Source organism: Pleurodeles waltl, chromosome 4_2 (genome assembly GCF_031143425.1).
Source record: "Pleurodeles waltl isolate 20211129_DDA chromosome 4_2, aPleWal1.hap1.20221129, whole genome shotgun sequence".
Taxonomy (NCBI): domain Eukaryota; kingdom Metazoa; phylum Chordata; class Amphibia; order Caudata; family Salamandridae; genus Pleurodeles; species Pleurodeles waltl.
In genome coordinates, this window is record NC_090443.1 from 45,284,542 (window position 1) to 45,299,138 (window position 14,597).

Genomic DNA, 14,597 nt, shown 5'->3' on the forward strand with positions numbered 1-14,597 from the left:
TGTCCACTAAACAGTTTTCTGTTTTCGTTGGCTGATTATAACAAGCGTTTTATTTTCTGAACATAGTCCCGGCTGACCACAAATTTAGATTTCAGCCTCCATTACCCTAGCGAAAACTGTATTGAGAACACTAGGTTTTTACGAAGTACAGCAGAAAACAACTACATTTTGAAGGAGGAAAAACCCTCATTTCAGTGTCGGCGTCACATTAACATATGGTGATCTTGTGCAATGTACACTAATTAAGGTCCAGTCACTGTTGTGACTTCATGGAACTTTTATAGTACAAGATAAGAACTTTTCCAAGGGAAAGCCAGACAGCCTGTACACACTATTTTGGCAATGCCTGCATCTTAGTATTTTATTTCAGAAAGCAAATGCTCTAGCCTTATGGAGTCTGTTTTAATTACTATTCAGGCATCAATTCCCTTTTGTGGGGCTACTTTGAAGGTCTCATCTGTTTGTTTTTCTATGCCCTTCTCTTATATTGAAACTGTTCTTTGGATCATAGAGGTGGTTAATCTTTTTTTTTCTAAGCCAGTACACAATAAATCTGTTTTTATTTTTTATTTTTATTTAATAGCCAGTAAATGTTTGTGGAATGTGGATTTTTTTTTTAATTTATGTTTCGTGTTCTTGTTTAGTGCGTTTTGAAACACTATGCTATAACACATCAGAAATCTTAGTTAATATATCAAAGAAACTGTGTTTTAGCCACACAAATAGTGCAATGAAGTAAGCGTGTGTGTATATTATTTTCACTTGTGTGCATTCAGTATATAAAAAAAAAAAAGTAAAAAGCATACATAGACTCTGCAGTGCAACTTTGCTTAAAGTTAATAATAATAAAAACACTACGAAGTGGCAACCTTTGACCATGTCACAGCGTTTTTATCTGCTTAAAGCCATGTTCCACAGCAGCTGAACTTTTGGTTTTGCCAGTGCTTGTTCGCCCTTGTAAAGGGCCAGATGCTATCTTTCCCAAATAGTTTCCACTGGTGTTTGTTCTTTGCAGTCTGTGACTTGCACTATTGCCACTCCTGCTGTAGCCAACACAGTTCAGATCTGCTAATCCTCCTTTGAGTCAGCACTAGGTTGTTTAGTAACGCCAGTCGTGAATTTCTGGATTTGGCTGGTGTTTGGATATCTAGTAAATATTAAGTGTTTTGGCAGAGATTCAATAGCAAGGTTTCAGGGTCTCCTGGAGTGGGAAAGTAGATCTTCATTGTGCCATATTATCACCTCGATCGGTTCACTGCTTACATTTCTGACAAATTCAATTGAAGGGGTGTGGGTATTCTGGTTGTGGTTTGCTGGTGTGTAAAACAGATCAAGCTTGAGGCAAAAATGGTTGAACCATACTTGAAGGTGCACTAAACAGTTTGCGATTCCATGATCATAGGTGAATTTACAGATCAAGAGTGTGAGCAGCACAAGAGATCACTCACAGTTTGAAGCACAGAGCCTGGTTGTCCTCAAAATGGTCCATTGCATGTTTTGAATCTACCGGCCCAACCGAGGATTCTGTCAAGTTTGACTCGTGAACAGGATGCCAGCACAGAGTTGCTCCAGCATGTTTGGGTTGAGGTCATGCTGGCAGTAAGTCGAAGCTATATTGAAAATGTTTTTTTACACTGATGGAACAGCTGGTAGCTAATACACAAAACGGGAATACTTTAACAACAGCAAATCCTTGCAGGTGGAAATCAACATATGCTAGAGCAGAGCAGCCCCTTCTATATTCTTCAAGCAAATTTTATGGCCCTTGTGAAAATGGTCATTGAAAAAGTTGTTGCCAAACCATGGCTCACTAAGTCCCACTATGTGGCATTTTGAATCAAAGAGAACATGCAGCATGTGCTTCACAGCACATCTGACGTTTTGGGTGACGAATTTCACATGATTGCTCAGAGATGTAACAGCATTGTGATCTAAATATTGGTGCTACATGGTTCTGTGCGAACGAGAAGAAGGAATACATACCATTTTGTATGAATGGTACCCTAAACATCTACCAGTGACCAAGAAAGCAATGAAAATGCTGAAGGATGCATGCTTGTTAACAGAAGGTGATCTTGTTCGACAGCCAAGTCAGGTTTGTAACCAACAGTCTGAAGTAGCACTCACAGCAAACGTGTCATTAAAATAAAGAAAAGTGTGATGCATCTTCTTTCTTCAGCTTACGGGCTGACTGTGACTGCACTCGAGCACAAATATCATTACCCAATAGGAAACGTGTTGAATCTCCTTTCTTGAACTCAAAACAAGTGCTCCGTCCTCAAGTCTAAATGAGTAGCATGGAGGTGTTAAAAGTGAGTTTCAAGTTATTTATCCATGTGAGGTTTCAGCTTTTGTCTTCCAGAAAAATACACATATGTCTGGATTTAAAGAATGTTACTCCCCTCCTTGACTCTAACTGCACAAAAGTCATCCATGTCACGTATCACAAGATTCTTCCCCCCCCCCCCCTGCCTGCCCCCTCCCCCACACCCCCTCCAACCCAACGTCCATCTGCCAAGCCTATCCTTGCAGACAGGCTGACAACCGGAGCAAACTCAGATAGCTCAATTAGTTTCCATGTGGTCAAGCTAGATATATAGAAACAAGTGGCTTGGAACATAAGAAAGCAGACTGAGAAACTCTGGACAGGGGCATCATCTCACACTGCAGGTTAATTTCTGGAAAAGTCTGCCTTGTTCAAATAAACCATCACACAACATGTGTAAACAGCTATAGTTCAACATGGAATGCAATTTTCCTTTTAAACTGGATAAAGTAAGTATAAGGCTCTGCACTTCTGCCCTTTGTGCATGAAGCTTAGAAAGGAGCCAGCAGGAACGGCCAGATGACCCAAGTCCACTGTAAGACCGGACTTTTAAACTGTGGAGGCTTAGAAATAGGGCTCTTTTAAGTAATATTTTACTGGGTTTTGATTCAGCATTTACACCATCACAAATAATTGAGATCACAATAAGCACTTATTAGTTCAACACAGTCATACTGACGCGATCTCACTCCTGAGATGTTGCTGGATATGTGTAGACCTATTACTCTCCAGAATGAGCTTCTGCCATCAGTAGACAGCCTTCGCCTTCCCAGTATCTCTCCCAAGATCCCCACACACGAATATGTTTCTTCGGGCATCAGTAAGTCTTGTACACTAGTCTCTCCCTCACACAGCAGAGGTCCATCTCAGCCCTCCAAGCTCAAAGCTGATGCCTGCCACCACAGGCGTGCTGTATCCCTTTTGGCGATCACTAGACCCAATCTCAGCAATATCCTTACTGCTGTTGTGTATGCTTACTCATCCACCAGTTGCAGAAGGGATATTTTGGGAGTTAGGCCTACGCACCCCCCCCCCTTCCCCTCCCAGCATGACCTCCACTGTGTCCCAAAAAGGCCAGAGAACTATACAGCTCCAAAATGAATACAAGCAGTCACCCTCCTCATCACTGCAGCAGAGATCCTCTGTATAAGCCTTAAGCGTTGTTGAGGAGTAAGGTATATGCAGTGTAAGTATTTGAACTGTATGAGGCAGAAACATGTAATCACTGCTGCATCTACTGATTACATTAGGGCCAGCACCCAATCAGTGTCATCCAATGGTCTCAAGGTCCTCCTTCCAGTGTCATGTGCCCTTTTGAAGGAGTCAGGCTTTTGTAGTACTAGCAATTAATAAAGCTAGCCTCTGGGGGTAAAAGAGGGCCCACTGTTAGTAGCACTTCCAAGGGGTTGGATTCTGGGAGCTCGTCCAACATAGTGAGGTGCATATCAGGCCTTGAAAAATCTACTCGCTTGTTTGCTGCGGTGAGTCATATTTTATCAGGTCGAGCTATTTTTAGGACCTACTAGCCCCTTCTGGTGGGTTGACAAAGGACAGGTGTTCAGTTCAGTCAGAAAGTGAAGGAGCAATGAAGAGGCCTTTAAATCTTGTTCTTGTCACATTTGCTCTGTGTTCAGAGTCAGGGGTTGAAAGTCAGTTTGTCTTCTTACAATCAATTTTCCTTCTGACTGTAGAGTTCCAGGATTTTGTAAGCTGAACTGCCTGACCTGCTGTACAAAGAGTGTGAAATGAAAGGCTGTAGTGTGTCAGGTTTCCGAACACACAGCATTTAAATAACTGTACAAACATTTCAAAATATATTACAGTACTTAAAAATGCCCATTTTATTTGTACTTGTGTGTGATAAAAAAATAATTTTATAGGATGAAAACAAATCAGAACAAAATAGGTTTTCTGAAACCCAATTTTCACAGATTATTGTTAATACATGATATAGTTTTATCAGTAAAGCTGCAGGTTAGTGGGAAGGTTTTTGGACATTTCTTGGAACTTTACAAGTAGTATATTTATTTAGAGTGAATGTTTAAACAAACTGAGAAACACTCCTGTCCTGATGGCAATTCTATTAGTAAACTAAGAGGCATGTCATGGTTCATAGGTCTCCTTATTTGTGGAACAGATTTGTATTATACAAGGAGCAAATGTTTAGTCTATTTAATCAAACAAAAGAGGTTTTGTTGTACAGCAGAAATGCTGAGTTCACATATTTGAAGGTGCACTCATGTGAGAATGAAGAAAAAAGGCAACTAAACAAATCTTTGCCTAGGGACACACAATTTGACACACGTTTCCAGGTCAAGTACATTACAGTTAGGCCGAGAAGATAATTAAAGTTACTCAACTTGCAGATCTAGTAACATTTTAATATTTTTTTTTTTTAGGTCTGCATATGTCTAAGTTGTAAGTAAAAATTGAATTGTGATATTTCTAGTTCGAGTTTGTGTTGAAATTCTCTGTAGAGTTTGATTATCGTGGAGCACCTGACATGTCCCATGATGGTGATACCCTGTGTGTTCCATCTACGGAAACCGTCTAAGGATGCAACCTCTGGCATTAGGGTGGAAATAGGGTTCTTAATCTTGAATGAGGTCAGATGGTAAACACAGGACACTGGTTTGTCAATATGCCATTCGATGAACACTCACAAGGCAATCACCTTTTTACTATGAAAAACGCTGCACATTAAAAGGGCACATACACTTAATGCTATTTCACTTCCTTAAAAAAACAAAACAGTAAAGAAAAAAGTGTAGATTTTTTTTTTAATGGATTTACGTTTGAGAGTGCGTCCATCACAGTGAATGTTTTTATTCATATTGTAGGGCATGCTGGGAGTGGAAGTTAAGAAAGCAATAGGGCCCACCTGTTTCATTTGTGCCCAAACCCCCACTTTACTCAGAGTCACTCAAGAGATTAATTAAACATTCATGCTTTGATATAGAAAATATTTTTAATAAAAGCTCTTCAGAAATATCCAGATACATATTCCAAGAAAGAAGCTGACAAAGCTAAATTGAAACAAATTGGGCACATTATCTGAAAACATTATTTGTAACCCTTGTTAAACGAAAGAGCAGAACATGTGAACTGCTACTGATGTCAACACCGACTTGCATGACGATCAATCTTTGAGAACGGAGCAGAACTTTGAAAGCACTGTAATTGGTTTCATTTCTTGGCAAACTGGACAATAATTTTTCAGGACTAAAACTGCATGAAACAAAACCGATGCACAGAACAAGCCACATCAGGGCCATATTATTTTACAAAAGGATAAGGCTGCTTACTACACCCTCAAAGCCACAAGTTGGTAGACATTTACTTTCTCTTGAAGTTGCCATTTTTATTGTCAGGGACATGGTTTGTTCCCTTCTTATTGTACTTCGTTTTATTTTAGGGCAAGCTATTGTTAGTGAGTTTGATTTGGAAGATAGTGGTCAGGCTGGGAATGCACTGAACATCAGTGACTCAGACATTTTGTGCATTTTCCAGCATGTTATTGCCTTCGCCAACCTAAGTGATAAAAACAGCTTACCCTCGACCACTAGGAACAGTGGACGCAATTCAAAACAGGCTCCTCTGCGCAAAAAGTTATATAATTTTTTAATGCAAACTTTTTTAGCCAGCTAAACCACTTTTTTTTTTTTTATTTTTTTTTTTTAAGATCAAGCCTCTTCCCAAAATATTTTATCTTCCCATCCTTTTAAAAGCCATGAAATTGCTGGTTTCAACCCACCCTGAGACTACTCCCACCAGCCCTGTAAAGTAGCACAGACAAAAAGGCATCAGAGGTAAAACTACTTGCCCCAAAAGTAATCTGTGTGCCACAACTATGATACAAATATTATGGGCGCACATGTCTACACAGGTTGTGCATCTGCAATGCCTGGTGCCATTAACAGTAGCCCCTGAGAGAGGAGTAGCGGTGTTCAGCGGAAACTGGGCATGTGGTGGGTTCTTTTAGTTCGCTGTGCCGACCTGGGCTGCTGTTTGTGCAGGAGAAGATGTCACCAACTCATGTTTGGGCATAAGGTGTGGCTGTAGGGTGTGAGTGCTTAAGGTGGTATGAGTCTGTGCGAGGCCATGGTTATAGTTGGTGACCACTGACGGCATGTCACCTGCAGTCGCTGCCAAACTTAGAGTCACAATTTTGGCCTGGTGCTGGCGAAACTGCGCATTCTGTTCCAGCAGCACCTCATTAGAGGCCTGGAGGATAGACACTTGCTTCTTTAGCTCCTCTACACGCCTGCGTAACAAGATGGCCTCTTCCTCTAACTGGCGATGCTCAGGAGTACGAACAGCTGCCAAGCCGTAATCACATACTGGCACCTGTGTGCCTTCTACCCGCCGCCTCTTAAGCATAGAACCCACATCCTGGTAAGAGTTGATCATATATGGGCTAACAAAGGTGTCAGGGCGGTTTACCGTGGGGAATGTGTTCTGCATCAGAGCCATGCTCTCCATATTCAGATTTTTCATGTCAAATTGATAATTATAATCGATTTTGCACTCGTTCTCTCTCTGGATATGACGAAACTTGCACTTTGTGCCTCGCAGGCACCCACCCTTTAGGTAGTCCCTGCAGATTGGGACCTCCTCTTTGCTGTTGGGGAGGTCAGTTGGTAGGAGTCCCAAGTTAGCAGCTACTTTCTGATGCAGGTGAGGCGGGAGTTCACCTGTTTTTTTGTAGTAATCCTCATCTTGCCTGGTACCGTGAATGAACTTGCAGTTCAGGTGCACGCACTCCTTATTTTGAAAGTCGTGGCAGAAAATAAACTCGTTCTTGGTCACACCTGGATCAGGCACACTGGCGTCGGGGTGGCGGAATCGGCAACGAGACCCTCGATAGCAAACGTTGCGCAGGAAATCTCGGCATACATCCTTGGTGCCGTCTGCAGGCTCATCGCTGCCGCTTGCACTATCCCTGTCTGGCATTTTTACCCCCCAACGCTCTGCGCAGTATGGGTGAACGAAGCGCTCAGCGAACAGCTGCAAGAAAGAAAACCATTTCCAACAATTAAGAGCAAATCCAGAACTGTCAAAATAACTGACAGGGCTTCAAAAAACCATACTATTTAGACAATTCATAGTAGGATAGCAATGCACATTAAGCCTACCAGGCCCAAATACCTGGAGGCTCTTCTGTTCAGCTGGTGAAAATGGCAAACAGTAAGAAATATCAAGTATTTGCAAAGCCAAAAGGTCTCACTCACCTATGGAAGAGCTATCGGCTCTGCCAATATGTTTTAGCCATGTTGCACACCAGCATGGGTGCTGTTCTGCACAGCTAAAAATTTGTTGCATGGAGAGGCGCAAGTCAAGTGTCGTAGAGTGGAAGGGCACAGAGTGGAGAAGAGTTGAGTGGGGTAGATGGTGTTGAGTAAAGTGTTGTTGGGTAACATAGAGTCAATTGTACTAGAGTGGATGTGAACAGAGTGGAGGAGTGAAACAGCAAACTGTGGAATAATGGGTTATAGAGTTGGGTGGAGTGCCATTCAGTGGAATAGAGTGGAGAAGTGTGTCACAGACTAGAGTGGAATAAAGTGGCATGAAATTGTATTGTAATAGTATTTATATAGTGCTTACTAACCCCTGACGAGGCGTCGAAGTGCATTTCGGCAAGTAGCACACTACTCTGGAACCCAATAGGAATTAGTGGTGGATTAGTATAGGGATATAGGAGTACAGTTTTAGTATTATGAGTTAATTTTAGCAGAGAATATGTGAGTTTGTTAGTTGGACTGACTAGAGTAATGGATGGATAGAGAAGGGAAGAATAGAGAAGTGTTAATTGGGAGTGTATTGTAATAGGATGAAGCTTGGGATGAGTAAAGGAGAGATGGAGGAAGGAAGAGTCTGTCGAAAGGGTTAGGGAGATCACAGTAGCAGGAGGGTTTTTGGATGAGTCAAGGGTGAGAAATGGGGGAGAATTTAGTAGGGTTGTTTGGGAGATCATGGTAGTAAACTGAGGTTTGGGTGAACTAGATGTGGTAGATTGGTAATTGGTCCAATATTGAAGATCTCAGCGGCCTCACCCGGGCAATATGAATTTAAAGTGAAAGTGCTTTTTGCCAAAATGCATAAACTTTCTAGTCTTTTACTTTGAAATATACTTTAGGATTATCCAGCCATGCACGGGACAGAGGAGTGGTGAACTGCTCTCATAGGTACGTACACAGCCAAATACAAAATATTCTCGAAGGGTGCATTTTTCAACATGCCCAATAAAAGCTGCCATGCTTTAGTTTTTAATATCCCAGGAAGGGGAAATAAATTGTGAAAAAATGCAGAACGTGAGATCAGTAGGATATCTGAATTAAAGAATGAACAAAAGTGTTAGTTACAGCTGTGGGGAGAAGTATTAAGTAATAGCTGCAGGAACAAGCATTTGCAATGCGTTTACTCGAGGTAAAGCTATGAACGTTGTAAACTCCTAACCGGACTTTTCTTGCCACAAACTGAAAAGTAAAATAGTTTCACATAAGCAAGCCACCGGCCACCATGATCGCAAAGCAAACGCACAAAAGCAAACAGAAGTCCGCTTGCAGTGAAGCTTATCGGCAAAAGTGCAATTGCCCATGTAATCGGCAAAAGTGCAATTACCCATGTATCCGGCAAAAGTGCAATTACCCATGTAACCAGTAAAAGTGCAATTACCCATGTAAGTGCAATTACCCATGTAACTGGCAAAAGTGCAATTATCCATGTAACTGGCAAAAGTGCAATTATCCATGTAACCGGCAAAAGTGCTAATATCCATAGCAGGGTCGATGTCATGCAAAGCATTCTACTGCTGCCCAGCGAGATTGCGCTGCCTACGAAATAAAGAGAAAAAAAATAGTGCAGAAACCATACGGAAAACATGGAGTCTCATATGTTTTCAGTATTTAGCCCGTGTGCTTGAGGCGGGCTGAATACCGGAAGAGGTATGATGTATGCATGCCTTCCAATAATGAAATCAAGCTAATTTTAAAAGGCAAGCCCACGAACCAACCACACAGATGGGCTTGATATGGGCGTAGTTAAAAGCCCCCAGAGCACTTTGCACTGGACCCTAAAAATTAGGAAGTATTCCATACACAACTCACCACCAGTATCTGGATGTGGCAAAAAGGTGCTATTATGAATTAGGCCCAGGACAAATACTGTATTTTATTTAAATTTTTAAACCACAGATGGGAACTATAGCATATTTTGTTTGTGCTGTATTTGTGTAAAATGAACTGAGAATTTTGTAAAACGAATAACACAAAATTCTTAAAGTAAACATATGTCCAAGCAAAAGGAGAAAAACTGTCCGAAGACGAATATATTCTCACGAAAACCTGTTGTTCACAGAAAGTAAACACTAGAAGGCGGCAAGCCAACTAGTCTAAACTATGCAATCCTTAAACTATTTTGCTGACACTTTGAATATATATGACTGGACTTAGCTGATTGGCTCCCTGAGTCCCTGCTGCACCTGAGACCCGCCCCCCCACCTGCTCTGGCCCTTTAAGTTTGTGGAGGGAAGCCCAAGACAGCCACCTCCATTTTGTGAGCCTCTGTGCATCTCCCCTGTGTCCTGATACAGGCCAGTGTTCAAGAATTGCAAAAAGACCTAGGTAAGGAGCCCTGTGAATTTTCTGGGTAAATAGTATTATTTGTTCAAAATTGTTTGTTTCAGCTACCTGTGTGTGTTTTACTGTGGACTCTCTGTGTTTCAGACAGCCTGGCCTCTTTTCAAGTGGTATTTGTTTGAAAATCGTTTTTTGCCGTGACTGTGTGAATTGCCTTGCTAGTTTGTGGCACCCCCTCTCCCCTCCCCCCCTTTTTTTTCCCCTCTCCTAAGTAAAAAGGCTACATACATCTTGCAGAGTGTGTCTTTTAGGAGACTGTTTTAATCTGTTTGTGTGATTTAAATTGTGCTTAAAAACTGTCTGCCCCCCTGTATTTTTGCCTTTAAAAAAGCCCTATTTTAGAGTGTGCGCCCAGCACTATAGAAGTGTTTGTTTCTTAAACAATCTCCCCCTTACCTGGAAAGTAGACTCTGCTAGCTTGGAAGTGTGGATTCAGCCTGTCTGTATCCAAGGCGATTCTGAATAGAGCAGCAGTTACCTTTCCCCCTGACCACAGGGACTGGAGTTCAGTTAACTTGCTCTTTATATAACTTCCTATTGGTTGTTGCATATGCTGTTGTGATAGGTTGTTGGGAGACGGTCCTTCATTGGTTGCTGGCTCCAGGGCTGCAGTTATGATTGGTGGATAGGGCAGGGAATCTGATTGGCCATTGGCTCTAGGTCTGAGATTCTGATTGGCTGTTGGTTCTAGGGCTGTGATTGGTGGATAGAGCTGGGATTCTGATTGGTTGCTGGTTTTAGGGCTGGGGCTGTGATTGGTGGTCAAGAATAGGGCTGTGATTGGTGATTAGGGCCGAGTCTCCCATTAGTTGGTTGAATCAGGGCTTGAAATTGGATTTGCTAGGGCTAGGACCAGCTTCTTATTGGCCAGCAGGGCTATAAAAGGCTAGGATTCAGGGCGTCTTAGCCCGGGCGGAGAGGCAAAGGGCAGTTGCTTGTAAGGGCAGAGAGGACAAGGGCAGTTGCTTGTAAGGGCGGAGAGGACAAGGGCAGTTGTCTGTTTGGGCCTGTTCGGGACAGGTAGGGACTAGGGCCTTGGGCCAGAAATGCTGCCCAATTCACATTTGACCATGAATGGTTTCAGCCCCTACACATCCCTCAACATGCAAACACACATTCTACAAAGGCATCCAACTCATGCATCACAAACTGACTACAGACAGATTGCATTGCTCCATCACCCAACACAATACCCTATATACAACACATATACACATACCCCCCACAACTACTACAGTCAAACACCTTCATTCTCACAGCAAACACTACTCTGTTCACACCCACTAACACAACCTGCCATCACCCACACAATACAAAACTACAACATACATTTCTCTCAGGTTCAGTCTCCCAGATACACACTCTCTGCTCATACTAACCAACAACACTATCCGCTGTTCGCTCCACACAGACCACCTGTCATCATAACAATGCCCAAACCCTGCCTTCAAAAACATCATCTACAAACACTCTTCCCCTCTCTTTACCATTTAAACAGAACCATACAATCCCCACATTTCACTCCACCACACATATTACCTCTTCCAGTCATCGCAACTAATACTAACTCCCGACACACACCCATCACCTCTTACACACCTCATACATTCATCTCCAAAACACATCAACACTCCATCTAACACTCAAATTCCACTTAGCAGCACTCACATACAAATCCCTCACCAAAAAGAACTACACCAATATCCCCTCATTATTCCACAAAAACAATACCAACCACAAACATCAGCACATCAAAGCAACACAAACGTACATTACACTCATCGTCATACCCACTCCCACCCCCAGGACTACACAAAGAATATAAATTCCATCCTATCTCCACCCCTACCCCCCCACTCTTCACAAACACCTACCACAATCACCCCAACCCAGCAACTTTCATTCACTCGCCTCTCCTCCATTGCACAATTTAGAGCCTTACATCATGATCCACATACTCCTCCACCACCCCTAACCCATACTCCATCCACACTAAACAAACGCAAACAAAATAAAAAACAGGTCACTCATAGCAACCTCGCATCCCCTTGTCTGTTACATAATAAAACTACCCTACAAAAAACACTACACTCCTCATGGCTCCCTCAGCCACCAAGTCCACCACCCACACACACACACACAGACCCAACAAAATGCCTCCTTAAACTGCTGGAAGAGGAACACTATGTTGAAAAGCAAGACTATTGTGAGCCTCAAACAGTTATCACAACTAGCAACACTCCTGCTTCAAGCTCACATTACACTACTTACCGTTCTACTAAACAAAACACTACCACTAACACACCTTTTCTAAACTGCCAGCTCATAAATGCTCGATCACTCTTAAAAAAACAAGCACCACATCTACGACCTGCTCACAGACACACAACCTGACTTACTATTCATAACTGAATCCTGGTTGGGAGATGACATGGCACCAGTGCTGCACGAAGCCGTTCCTCCGGGCTATCAAACCATAACCCAAAACCGTATAGGCAAGACAGGAGGTGGACTAGCTATTATATTCAAACAGGCAATGAACCTCAGTAAAACAGACAACATCTCCATACAAGGTTGTGAAGCCCTCCTTACCAGATGCCACCCTACTCCAACTTCCTCCTGTAACTTTCTCCTCCTTTACAGACCTCCACCTAACAACTCCACTTTCCCAGATGCTTTTCTAGACACAGTCTCAAACCTTATTACACTATACTCCAATCTATGCATTCTTGGAGATCTAAACATTTGGTTTGACAAACCCAATATGCCCCATCCAAAAGCTATCACCACTGGCCTAGTCGCATTGAACCTACATCAGATTGTACACAATCCCACACACATCGTTGGTCACACCCTAGATGTCATTTTTGCTAAGCCTGAACTAGTTACTATTCATAGCATCACACCAATCACCTGGTCAGACCACCATATGATAACTTTCCGACATACAACTCCACAAATCAACACACCCCACAACTACTTACATACATACACCTATCGACCATGGAGCAAACTCAATTTGGATCACTTAGAAACACAACTAACAGCAAACACAGATCTAGATACAATTAATTCTGTACTGAAGCTTTATGAGTGGCAACAGGAAGCTTTTGATGTCCTAATACCACTCAGAAAAACTAAACACAACAAAAGAAAACCAACACCTTGGAGAAACACGGAACTAAAAAAGATAAAGCAACAAATCAGAAAGTTGCAGCGAACCTGGCTCAAAACAAACAACAGTCAAGACAAACTGCTACACAAACTTAACAGGATATACAAATCATCAATCAAAAAAGCTAAAAAAAGATACTACTCAGACAGAATTCAAAATGCTCAATCTACAACCAAGGAATTTTATAAAATTCTCAATGAATTTCGAAAACCTACATGCATGGAAGGAAGTCATCCCACTACTCAAGATTTCACAAACAAATTGGCAACTCACTACACAACCACCACCATACAAGAAAAAGACTATAGGTGGTACATCCTTCTCCGTCCAAGCAGCTAAACTATGGAATTCTTTACCCCCAACTATAAGAGCCACAGATAACTTTCTTGTCTTCAGAAAACGACTCAAGAGTTGGCTCTTTCCTTCATAACCACCTTTTTCAAACAACTATGAACTGCATATGCCTATGTTGATAAATATTTTTTTCAGATTATATGTATATTTCTATTTATTTATAGTTTCTTTAGAAAATCTGTATTGCTACTATGTCATAACAATAAAATACACACACACACTCTTTAAACCTGTTTGACTAAGTATTTTTTTACCCATGGTTCTAATTATGTATTGTATGTGCATATGTGTGTGTATTCATGTGTATGTGTGTGTGTATATATATGTGTTTGTATGTGTATATGTTGTTTTCTGTGCTTGGCATGTTCGTGGATCACTGCATGGCTCCTGGGTGGGTCGTTATATACTAGAATATCTATGAATTCCTGCTCTCATCTTATCACACTTATCTACTCATCATCATATGTCATGTCTCTATCAAACTATCCTCCACTCTCACTCTGACTCATCCCAAAACCCTTATACTACTTTCATCTCCTAAATATCTCTGCCTAAGCTCTTCCCTCCGCTTCCACATCTAACTCACCAAACCTCACTCTACTACTGTGACCTCCCACACAACCCTACTAATTTTCTCCTGCATTTATCTCACCCTGCTACTATGCTCTCCCTAACCCTTCCACATACTCTTCCCCCTCCGCCCCCCTTTACTCATCCCGAGCCTTTGGGTTGAGTAAATGAAGAATATACTCCCAATTAACACTTCTGGATTTCTTTCCTCCTCCACCCCTCCATTACTCCAGTCAATCTAACTAACAAACTTTCATATCCACGGCTCAAATTAACTCATAATAATACTAAAAATGTACTCATTATTTAACAATACTAATCCATCACTAATTCTTGTTGGGTTCCAGAGTAGCGTGCTACTCATCGAAAAGCGCTTCGACGCCTCGTCAGGGGTAGTAAGCGCTATATAAATGCGATTACAATAATATATATATATATATATATATATATGGGCTTTATCATGTTTACCAGTATGGCTAAAGTAGCTGACTAACTGGGGAACGGAGTTAGAGTCCATGCATCAGCTCACCAGTCT

At 41.8% G+C, this 14,597-nt stretch overlaps 1 protein-coding gene across 1 annotated transcript in view; it reads right to left on the reverse strand.

Moving 5' to 3' along the window:
* Nucleotides 1-5,275: 5,275 nt before the first annotated feature.
* LOC138292162 (zinc finger CCCH domain-containing protein 10-like) overlaps nt 5,276-14,597 on the reverse strand; it is a 46,951-nt gene continuing 37,629 nt past the window's right edge. The window contains exon 2 of the mRNA XM_069230582.1: nt 5,276-7,333. Coding sequence (XP_069086683.1) covers nt 6,305-7,279 — 975 coding nt within the window. The 5' untranslated portion in view covers nt 7,280-7,333 and the 3' untranslated portion in view covers nt 5,276-6,304. The remainder of the gene's footprint in view (nt 7,334-14,597) is intronic.